Source organism: Elgaria multicarinata, chromosome 14 (assembly GCF_023053635.1).
Source record: "Elgaria multicarinata webbii isolate HBS135686 ecotype San Diego chromosome 14, rElgMul1.1.pri, whole genome shotgun sequence".
NCBI classification, from domain to species: Eukaryota; Metazoa; Chordata; class Lepidosauria; order Squamata; family Anguidae; genus Elgaria; species Elgaria multicarinata.
This window is the reverse complement of record NC_086184.1, coordinates 28,748,195-28,769,939: the sequence shown is the minus strand read 5'-3', so window position 1 is coordinate 28,769,939 and position 21,745 is coordinate 28,748,195. Positions and strand designations below refer to the sequence as shown.

General features: G+C 48.3%; 2 protein-coding genes across 3 annotated transcripts in view; one reads left to right on the top strand and one right to left on the bottom strand.

Moving 5' to 3' along the window:
- Positions 1-21,745, bottom strand: part of SLC12A3 (solute carrier family 12 member 3) — a 57,440-nt gene that overhangs the window by 6,630 nt on the left and 29,065 nt on the right. The window contains exons 16-22 of one of the 2 annotated variants that reach the window (XM_063141351.1): positions 19,035-19,146; positions 14,474-14,614; positions 12,405-12,511; positions 11,708-11,790; positions 8,333-8,401; positions 6,180-6,281; positions 2,954-3,065 (exon numbers count right to left, since the gene is read on the bottom strand). In XM_063141351.1, coding sequence (XP_062997421.1) covers positions 2,954-3,065; positions 6,180-6,281; positions 8,333-8,401; positions 11,708-11,790; positions 12,405-12,511; positions 14,474-14,614; positions 19,035-19,146 — 726 coding nt within the window. The remainder of the gene's footprint in view (positions 1-2,953; positions 3,066-6,179; positions 6,282-8,332; positions 8,402-11,707; positions 11,791-12,404; positions 12,512-14,473; positions 14,615-19,034; positions 19,147-21,745) is intronic. The other variant, XM_063141352.1, reaches the window with a different exon arrangement.
- Positions 4,025-21,745, top strand: part of POLR2C (RNA polymerase II subunit C) — a 202,127-nt gene continuing 184,406 nt past the window's right edge. Inside the window, exon 1 of the mRNA XM_063141368.1 lies at positions 4,025-4,029. The gene's annotated coding sequence lies outside the window, so the exon portion shown is untranslated. The remainder of the gene's footprint in view (positions 4,030-21,745) is intronic.

Genomic DNA, 21,745 nt, shown 5'->3' with positions numbered 1-21,745 from the left:
CTTTTACTACTCACGTATCTGAAGAAAGCCTTTTTATTGCTTTTAGCATCCCTCGCTAATCTCAGCTCATTCACAGCTTTAGCCTTCCTGACGCCATTTCGGCACTTCTGCGCCACTTGTCTGTACTCTTCTTTTGTAGCCTGGCCTTCCTTCCACTTCCTATATGTATCCCTTTTTGTTTTCAGTTCATCAATAAGCTTTTTGTGGAGCCACATTGGTTTCCTCTGTTGTCTTCTATCTTTTCTCCTTGTTGGAATTGTTTGTAACTGTGCCTTTAAAATTTCATTTTTTAGATACTCCCACCCATCCTGCACTCCTTTTCTTTTTAGGCTCCCTTGCCACGGGACCTTACTTATTATAGTTCTGAGTTTATTAAAATCAGCTTTCCTAAAATCCAGAGTACGTGTATGGCTACGCTCGACTTTTGTCTCCTTCATAATCAAGAATTCAAGTATGACGTGGTCACTTTCCCCCAGAGTTCCCGTAACTGCCACTTTATCCACTAAGTCATCCCTATTGGTCAATAACAAGTCAAGGATTGCCGATCCTCTAGTTCCTTCCACCACTTTCTGTAGGAGAAAGTTATCACCCATACATGTCAGGAATTTCTTGGAAGGGCCGCTTTTGGCAGTAATGGTCTCCCAACAGATATCAGGGTAATTGAAGTCCCCCATCACTACTACATCACACTTCCTTGAAACACTGGCAATTTGTTTCTCAAAAGTTTCGTCCTCGTCTTCTCCTTGATTGGGTGGTCGGTAGTAGACTCCGATTATCATATTCTTTTTATTCCTAGCCCCATTTATTTTAATCCAGACGCTCTCGACGGGGCTCCCAATCTCATCCGCCTGTATTTCTGTGCAGGGATAGGTATTTTTAACATATAGTGCAACTCCACCTCCCTTTCTATTTCTTCTGTTCTTTTTGAACAAGTTATATCCTTCAATTGCTATATTCCAGTCATGGGAGTCATCCCACCAAGTTTCAGTTATACCTATCAAGTCGTATTTGCCTTCATGTAATAAGAGTTCAAGTTCATTCTGTTTGTTTCCCATGCTCTGGGCATTAGTATATAGACATCGAAGACCATGTGTTTTATAGTCTGGCTTTGTTCCTACCTTGTTGCAGACACTATTTTGGGACTCTGTTGGAGCTGTTCTCTGTACAGTGGTGCATTGGGCTTCATCCATTGTTGCCTCAAAATTTACGTCTCCCACCCCCGCAAGATTCAGTTTAAAGCCCTCCTGATGAAGTTCTTCATGCTGTGGCCGAACTCATTCTTTCCAGCCCTTGTGAGGTGCAACCCATCCCTTGCCAGCAGTCCATGTTCCAAGTAGCGTAGCCCGTGGTCCCAGAATCCAAAACTCTCACGACGGCACCACTTTCGAAGCCAGTCGTTCATCCGGAGTATTTTTCTTTCCCTTTCTAATCCTCTTCCAAGAACCGGGAGGATGGATGAGAAAACTACCTGGGCCCCAAAGTTCTTCAGTTTCCTTCCCAGAACTTCAAAGTCTGAAATGATTTCTTTGTAGCTCTGCTTGGCGACATCATTTGTTCCCACATGGATGAGAAGAAAGGGGTATGTGTCCGTGGGCTTTATGAGCTTCGGTAACCCTTCAGTCACATCTCTAATCTGTGCTCCAGGGAGACAGCACACCTGGCGAGTCCATGGGTCTTCACGACATACTTGGGTTTCAATCCCACGCAGCAGGGAGTCTCCCACAACGACTACTCTTCGCTTCTTCTTGGTTGACCTACCTTCTGTCTCTTGGTCACTGTTGCATGGTGCCTCCTGTACTTCTTCCTCTGCAAACTGTCCTTCAGTCTCATTCTCCAGAAGTTGAAAGCGGTTGCTTAACTGCAATGGCTCCACCGGTGCAGAACGCCCTCTAATTCCTCTTCTAACTGTCACTCTTTTCCAGGGAGTTTCCTCTTCATTGGCTTTCCTCCCCTCAGCATACTCCACTTCTGCTTCAACTGGCTGTTGTTCTTCAATCTCATGTGCTTCTTGTTGCTGTTGCAGTTCCACCGTTCGGTCTAAGAACTCCTCGACTTCTCTTATTCCTTGGAGGGTGGACACTCGCTGCTCAAGTCCTCTCACTTTTTCTTCCAAAAGTGCCACCAGCTTGCACTTGTTGCAGGTGTACGCCATGTTGAGCTCAGGCAGAAACACGAACATTGCACACCCTTTGCAGGTCACCACCTCTAGGGACTCCTTTCCATCCATATTGTCGATTTCTGCTTTGGTTTTTTCCCTTTTTGATTATAGTAGAATTGCCTTTGCTTTGTTGTGTCCTCTCTGAAGGTACACAACTATATGAGGATGTCTTAAGGGAAAGTAATCTTTTGGGGGTTTTTTTGCTTTTGTTTGGTGGTGGTTTTGTGGGTTTTTTTTTCTCTTTATGCTTTTCTTTTTCCCCCCACCTCTTTTTTATTTTTATTTTATTTATTTATTTTTATTATTATTATTATTATTATTTTTTAGAGGCCTCCCCCTTGGCCTCCCCTGCCGAACTCCCCCTGCCAAACTCCTGTTTGCTCTTCCTGTTCGCTCGCTCCCTGGGAATCTGGCTTACTTTTCTAGCTCCTCCTTGAGCTGGGCCAGCTGCTTTTCCCTGCTTCTGCTCAGCTCCAAGTCAGCAACCTGTTTATTCAGTAAACAGACCCCTGTTCACACATGAAGGGGAATGTGAATTCTAGGAGCTATCCTCTAAGATGAGTGTCCCATGCAAACTCCAAGTCCCCGTATAGGTACAGGCACATGTGGATGTGGAACACTATTGGCCCAATCTAAAGTCCTCTAAGGCCAACGGAATATTTTTCTCAGACTCCACCCGCACCCCGGACTACTCTAGTCTATGGATCAAGGTTTTCTCAACTATGGGGGAAAGAAAACCCAAATGGCGCCGAATTATTGAAGTTTCTGCAGTATTGCTGATATTTCAAGACTTACGCCTTCCGCTCGTCATCCATCCTGTTGATCTGCCCACCAACAAACACCCGGATCTTGCATTTCCCCCACCTCTTCTTGCGGCCGAGGAGGTATGGTATGAGGAGCGTCAGACCTGCCAGGAGGGACAATAAGGAGTGGTTCTTCAACAAAACAGTCTGAATTTGTCAGAACCTAACTTCCTGATACTGGTGTTCAAGTGCCTTCCAATAGAGGACAGTCCTCTGACAGCTCTTCAAAGAGAGAACTGTCCTCTGCAAAGTAGGATGCCTGGCCAGCCTAGCCTCTGACCCATGGAATCCTGGACCCATGGAGCACTTGGCCAACTCATCTCTAATTTTCTCTGCTTTCCCCCTTCCCAATTCCTAGAGAGAAGGAGGGAGAGAAGCAGTGACAAAGATGGAATCCCAGCAAATGCCTCCTCCTCCTCCTCGTTGTGTGTGTCTGTGGGCAGGGATTCTCCCGAATACTCATCAGGCAAAGTTGGGTTGCTGTCACACGGTGAGCATAACATGTAGCCTGCCGGCACTTCTGACAGAAGGGAAAGAATGCCATCCTGTTCCTTTCTCCCAAGTGACTTCAGCCATCACATGTCATTAAAAAGCCCTAAACCAGGGATGGAGAACAGGTTGCCCTCCAGATGAAGCTGGACTTCAGTGCTCATGATCCTTCACCATTGACTATGCTGGCAAGGGCTGATGGAAATTGTAGTCCAAAATACGGCTGTGCATGGACACCCCACCCCCCAATCTGCTTCGGATCCCGATCCGCAACTTCCGGATCGGGTCGCTCCGCGCCGATCCACCAGTGGTCCACTTCGCTTCGGAGCTCCAGATCCAAATTGGAGCTTCACAGTAGCGGAGGCACCGCCGCCGCCAGGTAAAGCCCCCTCCCTCCTCCCCCCTTACCTGCGTCCGTCTGCGGTCTGGCAGCGGCTTCAACTGAGCCCAAGGACTCAAACCGGAAGACCAGGCCGCCTGGTCTTCCGGTTTGAGTCCTCGGGCTCAGTTGAAGCCGCTGCCGGACCGCGGACAGATGCAGGTAAGACCCCTCCCTCCTCCCCCCTTACCTGCGTCCGCACAAGCGGCAGCGGCAGGGTCAGGTAAACCCCCCCCTCACGCACATGACTTACCTGGTCCGTCGCGGCCTGTCGCCAGCTTCACTAGAGTCCGCGGCTCAACCTGGAACTGTAGGCCCTGGGCCTACACTTCCGGGTTGAGCCGCGGGCTCTAGTAAAGCTGGTGACGGGCTGCGACGGACCAGGTAAGACCCCCTCCCCACTTACCTGGCTCTGCTGCTGTCACCACACAGGCAGCGGCAGTGCCATGTAAGGCCCCCTTACCATTTTTTTGGAGCTCCGGATCGAGGCGAAGGATCTGTCTTCATCTCGATCCGCTCCACTGCCCCCCTGATCCTCTTCGCCTCCACCTTAAGTCGAGGCAAAGCACCCCGATCCGCTTCTGCTTCTCCGATCCGAAGAGAAGCAGAGCACAGCCCTAGTCCAAAAACAAATGTTCCACACCACTTCCCTAAAGTGCCTTGGGCTAAGTTATCTGAACGGCTGCTGGCACCCATAAGAAATTGCATGAACTGCAAGATGGGCACTAGTGACCTGTTCTCTGGTCTAACATTATTAGGAAAGATCAGATTGGTGAGCACCAGAGAAAGAGTCTTTTCAGTGGTGGCTCCACAGCTGTGGCACTTCCTTCCTTGGGAGCTCAGTCAAGTCCATCCTCCTCCCACTGATTAATAGGCTCTGAAGACCTTTCTATTCTGCAAAGCTTTTGATGAATAATTTTATGCTGGCTCATATATTTCATTCTCATGGGTGTCTAATTGTTTGATACTATGATCACTGAAATCATGTGTAATGAGTTTGTTAATGAGCAAACTCATTACACATGAATTCTGAATACTTCACAGAATTCAGAAATGCTGCTAAGAGACCTGTGTAGCCTAACACAGCAAATAGATTTTAGCAGGCTTTAGCTGACAAGAGCAGGCCTCATTCCCTGGATGGGCCTCTCATAGTTATGTCATCCGTTTCTCATAGAGTCTTATCTCTAGATGAACTGGGAGGTTTTCACTCCTAATGAAGCACTAGAAAAGGCAATTAATTTCCCAAGCTTAGATTCTTTGGGAACCTGCTAGAGGAAGCCCCCCTGCTTCTTCTCAGAGTGGGGAGGGATGCAGCCTGTCAGCTCCCGAGAAATAGCAGGGGAGCCTATAAGATCTAATGCACAAGCTTCATGCTTTGGTCTCGCTTTAGGAGGAACTGTGCAACCAGCCTGGAGAATCTGCTGTGGCTCAAACAACAGCTTCCATTTATTGTGTGGGCCCCGATAGAAGCCCAGCTATGAGAGCTTGATGGAGGTGTGAACTTTCTTTGCATGTATATAGAATCATAGCAGAGTTGGAAGGGACCTACAAGGCCATCGAGTCCAACCCCCTGCTCAATGCAGGAATCCACCCTAAAGCATCCCTGACAGATGGCTGTCCAGCTGCCTCTGTGTGGGAGAGCCCACAACCTCCCTAGGTAACTGATTCCATTGTCGTACTGCTCTAACAGTCAGGAAGTTTTTCCTGATGTCCAGCTGGAATCTGGCTTCCTTTAACTTGAGCCTGTTATTCCGTGTCCTGCACTCTGGGAGGATCGAGAAGAGATCCTGGCCCTCCTCTGTGTGACAACCTTTTAAGTATTTGAAGAGTGCTATCATGTCTCCGCTCCATCTTCTCTTCTCCAGGCTAAACAGACCCAGTTGTTCTGCATCTTTGCCCCATCCATAAACTGTCATCTTTTTGCACAGGTGGCTTGTTTTCATCTTGATAAACAAAAAAACCTGATTGATGACTTGGACCTGGCAGAACCAGAACCCAAACTCAACAACACATCATGTTTTGATCATTCCCCATCCGCTCCCTATGTCAGAACCAAATGAGATGTCCTCAGGACCCCACGGCAGCCTCTAGCAAGTCGGTTTCTAAAGGGGAGTGGATGGAGAGGTGGACAAGTCCTCAAGGTTACCACCCAGGAAGCTCCTCTGCTGAGGAAGCTACAGATTCAGGGGACCCAACGCAGTCTGCATGCTCTCACCCACTAGCTTCAGATCCCCCACAATCACTTCCAGAACCCACGGAGCAGAGGTGGGTCCGTCTGGGTGAAGTGCCAGAGAGGCCTCCCTTCCCTGAGCTCTACTCAGGAGGAGGAGGAGGAGGAAGCCAGAATTACCTCCGTCATCAAAGAGCCAGTAGATGTCAATGGTTTTCTTGCCCTGCTCCATCTGGAAGATGGTGTTCGCCTGTTGTTCTGCTACCAAAGCATCAGGATCCACTAGAAAGACGAAAGAAGCAAAAAACGAAAGAATGCGTTGTGGAAGAGAGCGCCCGTGGTTTTAAATGCAAGGCACAAGGTGGAATGAGAAGCCAGTTTAAGGAATGGGACTGCAGCCTTCAACAACCTGGAGCCCTCCATGTCCTACAACTCCTGGAATTCCCAGCCAGCATGAACAAAGGGGATGGGGCTGAAATGCAAAAGATACCCAGGTGTTTTAGCTTAAAGCTCTTGCTGCCAGTACCTTAAGAGAGGCTTTTCAGCCTCTCAGAATGGGGAAAAAACTGCATAAAAGCCAGGAAATCACCCAGTGATTGGGGAGGGGCAGAAGGGGGCAGGGCCATCTTGGCAGCAGCTCCAGTATCAGTGGGGCAGCGAATCCACTCCAGGTTTCAGTCAGAACTCAGAACTCTAAAGGAGCTTGAATGGATCTTTTAGGGTTCTGGTTGGTTCTGGCTGAAACCTGGAGTGGATTCACGACCCCACTGATATCAGAAGCACCTTGGATAGCTCTGTTAGAGATCTGACTGGTTGTGACTGAAGTCCGGAGCGGATTCCCCAACCCACTGACATCAAGGGCCTTTTCCCCACCTAAGGAAAATGACCTGGACAAGTACCATTCCTCTCCATTAATAGTCCACGCACCGCACCTTGGAGAGCTCCTTTTAGAGTTCTGTCTGGTTCTGACTGAAACCCGGCACGGAATCACCACCCCACTGACATGGGAGCCACCAGCCTCCACTGCCAAGATGGCAACTATTACATTGATGCATTATATGGATTCTTATAAAGCTGCATCTACCTCACAGACTTAAAAACGGTTTAACAGCCATGGCCCCTCCCATGGGGAAATGGGAAAGTACCTCAGAAGTTCTCTGTGCCCCTCTTCTGTATGACAATTCTTTACATTCTTTGGAGAACCAATGACAGCGAATACTGGTATAAAACCACTATTATACTGAGCTGTATGTTGCCTTATCACAGCCTTCCCCTGATGTGCTGGGCTACACTTCCCATAATTCCCAACCAGCATGGCCAATGGCCTACTGACAGGGGATGATGGGAGTTGTAGTCCAACATATCTAGAGGCAGCACCAAGTTGGGGAAAGCTGATTAAGACAGAAAAAAAGTCCAGCATTCCCCATGGCTGGCTGGGGAATGCTGGGAGATGAAGGAGTTTTCCCCCCCTGTTTGAACATGTGTAGGATTGTGTCCTTAGAGCAGTGGTCCCCAGCCTTTTTGGCACCAGGGACCGGTTTCGTGGAAGACAATTTTTCCATGGACCGGGGTTGGGGTGGGGTTGAGGGGTTAGGGAGGTGCCAGGGGGTGGGCCGCCCCTTTCCTTGCCAGCTGCAGCCACCCTCCCTCCCTCCTCCTCCTCCCACCAAGCATCAGAAGGCCTCCAGCCCATCCACACGCAAGGCCCGCTCCTGCCTGCAAGGGGCAGCGGCGGCCAGGGTCACGTCCGCCTGATCCCCGAGAGGGAGAAGCGGAGCTGCAGCAGCCTCTCCACCCCCGCTGCAGCCCCCCGGAAGCTGCTCCCAGCGGCTCTGAGAGATGCTGGAATGGGGTGGGTGGGTGTGGCTTTGCTTCGGCTGGGTGGGCGCCCAGCTGAAGCGAAGCCAGGATGCTGGCGCGGGCAGGCGGCTTCGGAACAGTGCACCCGGAAGTCGCTCCCCCAGAGTGGCTTCCGGCTGGGCGCGCTGTTCTGAAGCCGCCCACCCCCACCCCAGCGTCCTAGCTTCACTTTGGCTGGGCAGGCAAGATGGTGCCCCGTGCCCAGGTACACTGAGGGGGGTGTGGGTGGGCGAAAGCAGCTCAACTGCGCGGCCCAGTTCCTAACAGGCCACGGACCGCTACCGGTCTGCGGACCGGGGGTTGGGGACCCCTGCCTTAGAGCTCTAAAGCAGGGCTGTTGAACCTCAGGAAGGCAGCCTGAGATCATGAGTGACAAGCAGGTTTATCAAAGGAGATGTAGCAAGAGACAAGCCTCCCTATTGAGTGAAAGATGAACACTGAAAGCCACAAAGCTGAACCTGATTGGAACTGACATGTGCCCATCACGGCAGGTGCGTCGCCATTCTTCTGGGGGTCTTCTGCTGGGTCAAAAACTGGATTAACTGGAGAAGAGAGGAAGATACAACAAGCATAACAAAGACGTGAGCTTCTGCAATAAGTTAAAAACACACACACACAGAGACGTTAGTAATAAATTGCGGAAGCAAACAGACTGGGTTTGTTTTCATTAAGCTCCAGTTGTTGAATGGCATATTCGGCTTAGGGGTTTTACTTCTGCTTCACTGCTAAGCAGTGATGACAGCCAGTGTGGCGTAGTGGCTAAAGTGTTGGGCTGGGAGTCAGGAGTTCCGGGTTCTAGTCCCCACTCGGCCATGGAAACCCACTGGGTGACTTTGGGCCAGTCACAGACCCTCAACCCAACTGACCTCACAGGGTTGTTGTTAGGATAAAAACAAAGAGGAGGATAATGTACACCACCTTGGGTTCCTTATGGAGGAAAAACAGTGGGATATAAATGTAATGAATCAATAAAATAAATAAATAATTCAATATTCCAATATAAAATGTAGCAGGTGCTTATAATATATATGAGAGTGAGCGGAACGACGGGGTCCGTGGAACTCAGGACTCTCAGCTCTGGCTGGAAGCGTTGCCTCAGAGGCCTACAGCTTTCCCAACTGAGTTTACCTCAGCTCAGCGAAATCTTTTCCCAACCCAGCAATAGGCCACTGAGGGGCCGGATCTACACTATTGCTTTAAAGCGCTTTATAACAGTTATAAAGCGCTTTAACTGCTTTAAAGCGCTATAAAACTGTTATAAAGCGCTTTAAAGCAATAGTGTAGATCTCGCCTGGGATTCGATGAGAGGATTTCTCTCCTCAGGTCATTACAGCATTTCAGCATCTTCCAAGCTGACTGGGCCTCCAACAATCCTAGATAAGAATAGCTAGTTCTCCACTCCTTTGCAGGAATGTAAAGAAGGGAAGAGGATACTCCATTGGTTCCGATGGAGCTATTTTCCTTTTCTTGCCCTCATGGAGGTGAATTTAAGAGAGGCTGGACGGAAAGGTTAAAAGTCTGCCTGGCTGGAAAGGATTATACCTCTCCTACCCGTGCATCATGGTCCTGATCCAGATCAGGGCCCTGTGTGCTTATTTTGAGTTATAAAAAGGTGAGGGTTATAAACAGTTTATAACTCAGTGGAGGCTGGCGACTCCGATGTCAGTGGTCAGAGAATCTGCTAGGGGCTTCAGTCGGAACCAGTCAGAACCCTAAAGGAGCCATCCAAGATCCCCTGATTTGGATCAGGGCCACTATGCATGGGTAGTTGAGGTATAAACCTTTCCAGCCACACACCCCTTAAGCATTTTCACCCACCCGTAAATTAACCTTTGCTCGATCTTTTAGAGCTCTGACTAAAATCAGGAGTGGATTCATCGCTCCACTGACATCGAAGTCACCAGCCTCCACTGGTGAGGCTCAGCTGCACACTATGTATTTAACGTAGGGTATAGTTTAGCCCCGAGATGCCCCTGGTGTGTGTGATTTAAAAAAGCTATAAAGACTGATTTCTTCCGGCAGGCCTATCCAGTCAAATTTTAAGATGCCTGGCTGTTATTTTAATTAGGGTGACCCTATGAAAAGGCGGACAGGGCTCCTGTATCTTTAACAGTTGTATTGAAAAGGGAATTTCAGCAGGTGTCATTTGTATATTTGGAGAAAGGAAAGGAAAGGAACCTCTCGTGCTAGCACGGAGTCATTACTGACTCTTGGAGGGACGCCAGCTTTCGTTGATGTTTTCTTGGCAGGCCTTATAGCGGGGTGGTTTGCCGTTGCCTTCCCTGGCCATTATTACCTTTCCCCCAGAGCTAACTGGGTACTCATTTTACCGACCTCAGGATGATGGAAGGCTGAGTTGACCCGAGCCGGCTGCCTGAAACCACCTTCCGCTGGGATCGAACTCAGGCCGTGGGGAGAGTTTCACCTGCAGAAACTGCTGTTTTACCGCTCTGCGCCACACAAGGCTCTTTGTATATTTGTAGAACCTGATGAAATTTCCTCTTCATCACAACAGTTAAAGCTGCAGGTGCCCTGCCCTCTTTTAAATGTGGGCGCTCTAGTATAGCTCCTGCAGCTTTAACTGCTGCGATGAAGAGGGAATTTCACCAGGTTCCCCATATATACAAATGACACCTGCTGAAATTCCCTTTTCAATACAACTGTTAAAGACACAGGAGCCCTGTCCTCCTTTTCATAGGGTCACCCTATTTTAATATGTTTTATGTCTTTAATCGGTTTTATGTATTTTACTGTATTTTATAGTATTTTTGTATTTAATGCTGTCCCCCTCCTCGATCCAAAGGGAGAGGCAAGTAAGAAATTTATTATTATTATTATTAATTTCCAAAGGTGAGAGGTGGGGCTCACTGATAATCAGGTGTTACAAGTGAGACCAGCAACAGAACATTACAGCAGTGTGTTCCTGTCCTTATCCCTGTAGTTTTTTGTATTTTCCCCAGCCATCATTCGGCAACCCTTTACCTACTGAGCATGCTCAGTTGTCATTGGGCTGTTTTGATGCCTCCTCTTATTTTCTTATTTTCCCTGAAGTTTTGTTATGACTTTGCAATCCTTGGGGTTTCCCCGGGTCTACTGCTCCCTCTCTCTTGTGTGTGAATAGTGCTGTTTTGGCTACGTAAGGGAGATCCACACTAGGAGAATGAGTTTGCAGTTTGTATATGGGATTGTCAGCTGCTTCGAATGTGACTTCTCTTGAGAAAAAGCAGTGATTGGAGCCCGTGGTAAGATGTGCCCTAGGACTAGAAGGTGGATTTCTCATTCACTGAACTGCACTTCTTCCTTCTCCTGAAGTATTTAAAGAAACAAAACTACAAGATGCTATTTAAAGTCATGAAGTCCGCAAGTGCATGCTGTATCCAAAACACAAGTCACCAACAAAGCCTTGTCCTGGAGCAGCCTTTGGTTCTGTTGACTTCAGAAGGAAGCCACCTTGGGACACAACAGAATGGAACCAAAGTAGCCTGATTTTGCTCAGGCTTCAAACTTTGTCCAAATCCAGTACACATCCCTAATACAAGTTAAAGTCTAATACAGCCTTCCTCAACCTGAGGCGCTCCAGATGTGTTGGACTACAACTCCCAGAATGCCCCAGCCAGCTGGCTGGGGCATTCTGGGAGATGCAGTCCAACACATCTGGAGCGCCCCAGGTTGAGGAAGGCTGGTCTAATACATGTATTTGGACGTGCCCTTGTTCCTTTATTCCTTGAGCTACTTGCTCCCTATGGTTCTCTGTTCCTTGCTTGAGAAAGTGTGGATGCGTCAGCGGCTACGGATGAATTGGAATCCAGCCAGTCCCCACCCCCAAGAAATGTGACTTAGGAACTCACTGTGAGCCTGCATTAGCCGGGAAATGTTTATCCCCTCCTTCATGCGCATCATGCACACTCCATACTTGAAGTCAAAAGCGTCGCTGGAACGGAAAACAGCAACACAAAAGGAGCCAGTTAGAAGGTCAGGAGCCAGGAGAAGACAGATGCTTTCTAAATGAGCGATTCACAGCACACTTGTGAGTGGCCACTCGTAGATGTTTGCAGGTCTATTTCATGATGTTGTCAACAGCCAGGATGTCGCCCGCCAGCCCCGCCACTTTCTCTGCTTTTTTAAATTAAAAAAAATCTGAGATAAACTGGCATAAACCCACAATGGGCTCTGCTGAATTATAGGCTAAAGTATCTGGCCACAGGTTGCCCGTGGTTCAGATCCATGGACATAAAGGGAAAGGTTAGGGGCATAATAGTCCAAGGGAGATGTGGGGGTCTGAGCTCTGGGAGAAAAAAAAAACACTCTTTTGAACCCAAATAAGGATGGTGCCAGGGGACAGCACTTTATTTTACAGTACGCCAGCATGTCAGTTAAAAAAATAATAATTTAAAAAATCTTAAGAAATAACTTAAAGGTCAGGAGAGGCAGGGAGTCTCACGGGCATGAAGAAAGGGGCCTGTGGGCACATGGGCACCCATGGGTGCCACACTGGGGATGCCAGGCTTAAACAGATGCTCCAGAATGATCAGTTCCCCTACTCACTGCAGGATCCCAATGTATTCTTCTACTGTCTGAGGATGGGCTGCCTGCCAATTCTTCTTGTATCCAATCACCAGGACGTTGGGTTTCATTCTCCCAAGACCTGAGGCCTGTATCAAAGAAACAGATCGACCTCTTTTATTTCTTTTTAAAGTTCAAAATAGGCTTGTGATTGTCACTCAGGCAGCAAATTCTGGGTGTCATAAAAGGGGAGCAGATTTTTAATTATTTGTCTTGTTATTGTATTTCTACTGGCCATTGGAGGGGGGAGAGATGCTTATGGCATTTTCTGCCACTTGTACCAAAATAACTCGGCTAACTTGAGGTACTAGGCGCTTTGACGGGTGGGTGGAGGGGCAACATTTGCTGCTCTGCCTCAGGCAGCAATATATTTGGGGCGGCCCTGGGAGGTGGTGATGATGAACTGTAAAGAGGGCTGACATATGACCCAACAGTGTGATGTGGCTGCAAAAAAAGCAAATGCTGTTTTGGGCTGCATTAATAGAAGTATAGCTTCCAAATCGCATGAGGTACTGGTTCCTCTCTATTCGGCCCTGGTTAGGCCTCATCCTGAGTATTGCGTCCAGTTCTGGGCACCACACTTCAAGAAGGATGCAGACAAGCTGGAGCGTGTTCAGAGGAGGGCAACCAGGATGATCAGGGGTCTGGAAACAAAGCCCTATGAAGACTGAAAGAACTGGGCATGTTTAGCCTGGAGAAGATTGAGGGGAGACATGACAGCATTCTTCAAGGACTTGAAAGGTTGTCACACAGAGGAGGGCCAAGATCTCTTCTCAATCATCCCAGAGTGCAGGACATGGAATAATTTATTTATTTATTAAATTTATATACCACCCCATAGCCAAAGCTCTCTGGGCGGTTGTTACAGAACGCCAGATTCCGGCTGGACATCAGGAAAAACTTCCTGTTAGATGACAGTTTATGGATGGGGAAAAGATACAGAACAACTGGGCCTGTTTAGCCTGGAGAAGAGAAGATTGAGGGGAGACACGATAGCACTCTTCAAAGACTTAAAAGGTTGTCACACAGAGGAGGGCCAGGATCTCTTCTCGATCCTCCCAGAGTGCAGGACACGGAATAACGGGCTCAAGTTGAAGGAAGCCAGATTCCAGCTGGACATCAGGAAAAACTTCCTGACTGTTAGAGCAGTATGACAATGGAATCAGTTACCTAGGGAGGTGGTGGGCTCTCCCACACTAGAGGCCTTCAAGAGGCAGCTGGACAACCATCTGTCAGGGATGCTTCAGGGTGGATTCCTGCATTGAGCAGGGGGTTGGACTCAATGGCCTTGTAGGCCCCTTCCAACTCTACTATTCTATGATTCTATAGAGGGTGGATGTACCAGCAGGAGCTGGCTTCAGGTGGCAAAATATTCTATTTTACAGAGGACAATCCTCTATTTAAAGAGCTGTAAGAGGACAGTCCCCTATTTGAAGGTGTCCTCTATTTGATGGGCTGTCCTTTTATGGCTCCCCAAATCTGGCTTACAGTTGAAGAACCATAAGGAGGGAGAGCAGCCCAGGGCATTGAAGTTGCCCATCAACAGCAGTTCTTGGACAACAGACTGAGCAGGCACACGGGACACCTCGTTGCGGACTTCCTCACTATGGTGAAATGCACTGTATTTCCATTTCACTTGGAGTTGTTATTCCCAAGTTTGCACCTTCGCTCATTGGTCTGAATTGATGTTGCAGCCAGCAACTAACTACTGCCTGAAAGCAGCGGGTCTGTGAATGAAATCCAAGCACTGCAAAACAGCTTGAACTCAGTGCTGGTAGCTGGTAATGCTGGTAGCGTGAAGCGTTCTACCATAAAGCACTGCTGCCGAAAAACAGGGCAAAGCACCACCAGTGGAGGCTGGTGGCTCCGATGTCAGTGGTGAATCTGCTTCAGTTTGAGGCAGAACCAATCAGGACTCTAAAGGGGCTATCCATGGCAGATTCACCGCCCCACTGACATCAGAGTCACCAGCCTCCAGTCAGGCAGAACAGTTGCTTTCTAGAATGAAACCATTACCCTTAGATTTTCAAGACCCCGTTCTTGCTTTTTACCTGCATCAGGATCTGCACGCCGCTTCTCAAGTCCTCAGCGAAGACGTCGGTATAGAAAGCCTTGATCTTTCGCGTGGTCAGCCACTTGACATGGCCTCTAGAAGCCAGCCTGAGCTCAGGCCTCACCTGTTTGCACGGCCCCTGTGATAAAGCAGGAAGAAAGTGGTTGGCTTGTGACATCCTTTTTGGCTTGTTTCACCATCTGGGGTGCCGTCCCAAGGCATTTTGCTGCCTGGGGGAAAGTACAAGACGGTACCCCCTCTGATTTCATGTACAAACCAACTAGACTGGCAGCTGAGTCTTCCTTTGACATCGGCAAGGAGATAGCACCCTCCAATGCAGGACACAGAGTAATGATGGTCTCAAGTTACAGGAAGCCAGATTCCAGCTGGATATCAGGAAAAACTTCCTGACTGTTAGAGCAGGACGACAATGGAACCAGTTACCTAGGGAGGTTGTGGGCTCTCCCACACTAGAGGCCTTCAAGAGGCAGCTGGACAACCACCTGTCAGGGATGCTTTAGCGTGGATTCCTGCATTGAGCAGGGGATTGGACTCAATGGCCTTGTAGGCCCCTTCCAACTCTATGATTCTATGATAATGCACCGGAAGGCAGCAAGCTAACATGACAAACACACAGCTCTTTCCTCCAACACCTTGCTGCCGCCCCCCAGCACTTGCTGCCTGAAGCGACACTGCCTCACTGTCTTGGGGTTATCCAAATCGCACCTGGATCTTGCACTTCTCCCATGACTCTGCATGCTCTGTGCTCAAAATGTTCAAGGGGGGCTCCTAGTGCTATTAACCCAAAGGCATTCTGAAGTTATTCCATCTTTCCTTCCTTAACAGATATTTTTTTCCCTGGGAAGGAAAAAGCCAGAAGAAGCAGTGGGAAGACACAGGAGGGCTACAAAGGGAAGATGACGACGTCTGCCCACACCCCATAAAATTCCGTGGATGATTGCACAGTAACAAAATTGTCTGTAAGCACCCCACACGTCCATCTTCTGAACTCAGAATATCCCCTGCATATTTGTGTACCTGCTCTTATGTTTGAATAACTGATTCCACTTCACACACACACACGTCGTTGTGAGGGCGCTTACATGCGCCCCCAGTGTGCCCCCACAACGACTGTGTAGACCGAGAAAGAAGAGACGGAGGAAGAGGCGGAGGAGGAGGCAGCTGGGGAACTGGCCACGTCCTTGCTGCCGCTGCCGCTGCCTCCCCGCCGGCCTCCTGCTGCCAGGCTAAGAGCCACCCAGGTTGGAGAGCTCGGCGGAAGCGGAAGCCAAGCTCTCCGATCTAGGTGGCTCTTACCCCGGCAGCAGGAGGCCGGCGGGGAGGCGGCGGCGGCAAGGACGCGGCCGGTTCCCCAGCCGCCGCCTCTTCCTCCGTCTCTTCTTTCTCGGTCTACACAGTTGTTGTGGGGGCGCACTGGGGGCGCATGTAAGCCCCCTCACAACGACGTGTAGATTCCCTCTGGTTCAGAAGTAACGCTGAAGCATCACTTAGCATTACAGGAATGACGTCTGTGAGGAGGGGACGGGAAGCGTCTACTTCCTGGTTTAAATTCAGTGCGGGTTGACATGACGTCCAAACTCTGCTTGTGTCCAAATCAGGGGGTGGGCAATCCTCAGCCAGTGGAGGCTGGTGGTTCCAATGTCAGTGGGGCAGTGAATCCACTCCGGGTTTCATTCAGAACCAGTCAGCATTCTAAAACAACAATCAAAGGTGCACCTTGAGGAGCTCCTTTAGAGTTCAGACTTGTTCCGGCAGAAAGCCAGAGTGGATTCGCCACCCCACTGACATCGAAGCCACCAGCCATCCGCAAGCAATCTATTCAGACCTCTGGCAAAAGCGTCTGATCCCTCCCCTGGTAGCTTGATGGTGGGGGGAGGAAGAGGAAGAAGATGTGGCCCTGCCAACTTTGGAACCAGGTTCCACCAATCACTGGCCTCAGCCACGCCCATGCCCATAATGTGGCCTCCAGCACACTTAATCCAAGGCAAGGTAGCCCTCAACCAAAAAAAAAAAAAAAGAGTTCCCGACTGTTGATTTAAATTACAGTTTATTGAAACAAGCCAAGATCAAACTATAGTTTCTAATAAACCATAGTTTCAATCAGGGTTGGCCAATGTTTTCCTATTGGGGTCCACATTCCCTCATAGGCAATCTGTTGGGGGCCGGAGCCAGTGGTGGGTAGGGCCAGAACCAAAAGCAGGTAGGTCAACCCTTTTCCCTCTTTCTGCCACCACCCTTTTCTCTCCCCTTCTCTTCTTTCCCATGCCGTGAGCTGCCAGGTAAAGAGGAGATTGGTCTTCCTAGATGTCTAATCTGATCCCATGCACAAGGCTACAGAAATTAAGCAGAGGGTCGTGAGCAGTCCTAGGGCTGCAGGTTGATCACCCCTGATTTAAACTAACCATGCCATGTCTAGTTCAGACATAGCGATGAGCTGCAATTACCATAAGCCAGTAAGGGGATGCTTGAACCCAAGGCTGAAGAATGCTCCATTCCGTAATGCTAAACCAGCCTTCCCCAATGTGATGTCCTCCAGATGTGCTGGATTGCAAATCCCATAAACTCTGAACCAGCTGTGTAGTCCAGCACATCCGGATGGTCCAAACTGGGGAAGGTGGCATTAAACTATGGTTTAGGGTTACATCCGTGTGAGTATGTGTGTGTGCACGTGTATACACACACATGCATGTAGAGATAACAGACATAGCATGTATAAAGTACAACAATGGAACCCGTGACCTAGGGAGGTTGTGGGCTCTCCCACACTAGAGGCCTTAAGGAGGCAGCTGGACAACCACTTGTCAGGGATGCTTTAAGGTGGATTCCTGCATTGAGCAGGGGGTTGGACTCGATGGCCTTGTAGGCCCCTTCCAACTCTGCTATTCTATGAAAATATATAGCTTGGGCCATTAGCATACGTTTAAGAACATAATCCAGAGGAAACAAACACATTCGATCACGGGTGAAGAAGCTCTTTCAACCTGAGGGCCGGATTCCAATTCAGAGGAGCTCTTGGGGGCCGCATTCCAAGGATGGGCGGAGCCAAAGACAAAAGGGGCGGGGCCAAAATCACCAGCTTATTTTAGCCTCAAGCGCTTGCTGCCAGTCACTAAGCCTTAGGAGAGGCATTTTGACTTTTTAGAATGGAGGAAAAACTGTTCTTAAGCCAGAAAACCACCCAATGATTGTCGATTGGGGGAAAGTGGAAAGTGGGTAGGTTCTGGGAATGGGGTGTGCATTTGGCCCCCAGGCCTCTGGTTCTGCACCCCTGCATTAGATGTATCAAGGTTCTTCCATCTTCCCCTTTTTTCTTGGGAGGGCCGTCTCTGAGTTCAAGTGAAAGGACCTCAGCAGGTATAAAACCCTGATGCCTGATCTATAGCCAACGCATCTGAGTTCCACTCCCTGGGACGGGGGAGCAAGGCCCGAGACCATGTTTCGGGGCTGTGGCTCAACCCTAGAAGGTGTGAACAGTTCCTCAGAGCATGCATAGTGTCCTGAGAAGCCTCAAGCAGCTTCTTCACACCTGCTATTAGCAGAAAGGCTTTCTAGAGCCAGTGGGTTTGCTTTCCACCTCTTATTTCATCATTTAAGCACTTGGCTAGCGTAATAATAAAAAAAGGGGGCAACTTATTTCCCCACTGATCCGCCTCCACATTTGCAACTGGCATTCTGTTGCACCTCAGGAAAGAAAGAGAGAGAGAAAGAAAGAGGAAGAAAGAAGCTCAGTTAATATTCTAATCTGGACACAGCGCCGAGACTCTGGAACAAAACGTTGTCCGATGATTAATGTCCCCTGCTTTCAAAAGCAGCCTCTGATCTCCATCTAGGCAATTAAGCTGCAGCTGGAAGCTGTTTTTCCCCATTTCCTCCGAGCCGATCACTCACTACTGCTTAATTAGCCGGCTCGCCTTGCGATGGCAGCAAACGCTCCAAAACACAGCACAGTTTTGCTTTCACGTTTTACAGGGCAAAGCACGTTTGCCACGGCTGCTTGGCATCACGCCATTGTTTTCGGCAGGAAACATGCAACGTCAAGGATGGGTGTGCATCTCCAAACAATGGGGGCTGGGGTGGGGTGGGGTGGGGTGGCCTGATTGGCAGCTTCCAATCATAGGTCCATTGGGTAGTCTAGGCATCTGCCTGTCAAGGCCAATTCTCAGGTGGCCAGGTGGCCTAATTTACAGTCCTGTATTTGAAGAACTGTCAATAGGACAGTCCTCTATCTGAAGGTGTTCTTTCTTTTGATGGGCTGCCCAGCCAAAATCTGGCTTAAAGTTGAAGAAATATAAGGAGGCTCTAGCTCTGCCCCCTTCTCCCATTAGCATGCGACCCACTGACAGATTTTCCCCGAGCGAATGAGGCCCTCGACAGAAAAGAGGTTCCCCTCCCCTGTTCGAATCCATTGTAAACCACTTTGAAGATGATTTCATCCAAAGGCAGGCTAGACAACGTCGATAGACGGAGAACCACAAGCTGCAACGTTGACCACCACCACCACCACCACCACCACCACCACCCTGGCGATGGGTACTCACAACCAACACATTCCCACAAATCATCAGGCTCAGGTTTTTGGTGAAGGTGCCCACGAAATCCACCAGTGCTGGGCGGAAGTTGGGAGGGCCAGTCAGGACCAGGCATTGAGGCCTGGAGAGGAAACAACGAGAAGTCGCAGATATATCGCTTGCAAAAGAAGCAGCCCTAATGTAAGACATTGTGAGCCAGCCACGGAGGGTGCCATGAAGAAGAGGAGGCTGGGAGACACATCAGACCGCAACCAAAGGAGTCCAAACTGCCGGAATGTTGTCGTAGGCAAACCCCACTGAGAGGTATGGGAGTTGTGCATAAGCACCACTGCAGAATCTGCCAGGGGCCCATTAGTGTGTGCATAATTGGTGCATGTGTGTGTGTGTGTGTGTGAGAGAGAGAGAGAGAGAGAGCAGAGTGCCATTTAGATTTTCTATCAAATAGCAAAGTATCTTGGATTCTCAAATGGATTCTCCATGACCTTAAGAACATAAGAATACTAGAAGTGCTCTGATGCTGGATCAGACCAAGGGTCCATCTCGTCCAGCACTCTGTTCACACAGTGGCCAAGCAGCCGTCGACCAGGGATGAACAAGCAGGGCATGGTGCAACAGCACCCTCCCACCCATGTTCCCCAGCAACTGGTGCACACAGGCTTCCTGCCTCGAATACTGGAGACAGCACACAACCACCAGACCTCCTTACAGCTAAAAGCCTGATACTAACACATTGGAAGGATAAATGCTCACCTCCGATAATACAATGGGTTGAGGATCTTACAATGCTTTCAAGATTTGAATGGGTGGTGTACAGATGCCACCTGCAAATGGATACTTATTTGGATATTTGGTCTGCTTTTTCTTGAAGTTTATGGACAGTTCTTTGAAAACTATTTTCATACACACACACTTCATATGTATGTACTGAAATTGATACATTCAAACCTATGTAGCCACATCTTTTATTTTATTTTGTTAAAATTTTATAATTAAAATAAATTATTTTTAAAAAAACAACAACAAGGTTGTTGTGAGAATAACATGGGATAAGTCCTTGTTCAGACAACACACTAAGCTATGGAGGTTAAGCATTTCGAGCTAAACATTATGGCTTAGTGTGTCATGTGAACCAGGACTTAGCTGATTGTGTGAACCATTCCTACCCATGGTGGCTACATAACCATGATTTAAATACGCTCACTAACCGCTTGCGCTTTTTATACTGTATTTTCGTAATTGTGTTTTTAACCTGTTGGATGTTTTTTGTGGTTTTAATTTTTGTGAACCACCCAGAGAGCTTCGGCTATTGGGTGGTATAAAAATGTAATAAATAAATAAATAAATAAAGGGTTAGTGCCTAGTTATGGGTTGGTGTGTCATCTGAACAGGTCCAATCAGGAGCTCACAAGAAATTGCCTTATGTTAGATTGTTGACTTCCCAGGGTCTCAGACAGAGTTCTTTACCAAACCAACCTGGGGATGCTGGGAATTGAACCTAGGACCTTCTGAATGCAAAGCAGAGGCTGCACCACTGAACACATCTGATAGCAAAATAGGAAGCTGCCCTATACGGAGTCAGACATTGTTCCATTTTAGCTCAGTACTTTTCTACACTGACTGGCAGCATCCCCCAACAATTACAGACAGGAGCCTTTCCCAACCACACTTGATAAATTTGGGACTGAATCTTGGGTCTGTTGCATGCCAAATAATAAATTATGTAGAAAGGTAGATAGATGGATAGATAGATAGATGGGCCAGTGTGATGTCATGGCTAGACTGGGTTTGAATCCAGTGGAGGGTTTAAAGGAGCTATTCAGCACCTTGGATAGCTCCTTTAGAGTTCTGGCTTGTTCTGAATAAGACCCAGAATGGATCCACAGCCCTCCAAAATTGGGGCCACCAGCCTCCACTGTTGGAATCTCTGCTCAGACCTGATACTCACTGAGAGGTACTTTGGGCCAGTCAGTCACGCTCAGCCTAGCCTACTTCACAGGGTTATTATTATTATTATTATTATTATTATTATTATTATTATTATTATTATTTACAATTATATACCACCCCATAGCCGAAGCTCTCTGGGCGGTTTACAAAGTTAAAAAAAGTGAACACTAAAAACAAATATACAAAATTTAAAACCATAAAAAGCATAAAATACAAACAAAAACAGACAATATCCATTTAAAACAACTATTTTAACTATCCATTTAAAAAAACTCAGCATATGCTGTTAAATGCTGTTAAATGCCTGGGAAAAGAGAAAAGTCTTGACCTGGCGCTGAAAAGATAAAGATGTTGGTGCCAGACGAGCCTCGTCGGGGAGATCATTCCATAATTGAGGGGCCACCACTGAAAAGGCCCTATTGTGTGGATAAAACTGAAGAGGGGAGGGGGAACCATGTATGCATTCTTCCCTCCCCTTTTTTTCCTTGGAGGAAGGGTGGGATAAAAATGAATTCAATAATGAGGAGGGTAAATTTTGGGGGAGGTCTTTGAGCAGATGTACATGATAGTTATGCATTTGCAGGATTTCTTCCTTCTTTCTCCATCGCTGCACAACCTCAAGCAGTTACATATTTTGGAAGACAAGGTTTCCGTACACGTCTAACAAGACAACACGCAACCTCACTTCAGGGCTGCCCGGCATCTCTTACTGTTAGCCTTTGAGCAGCTTAGTTTGCACGTCAGGCATGAAATCCAAAGCCAGCAGTTTTATA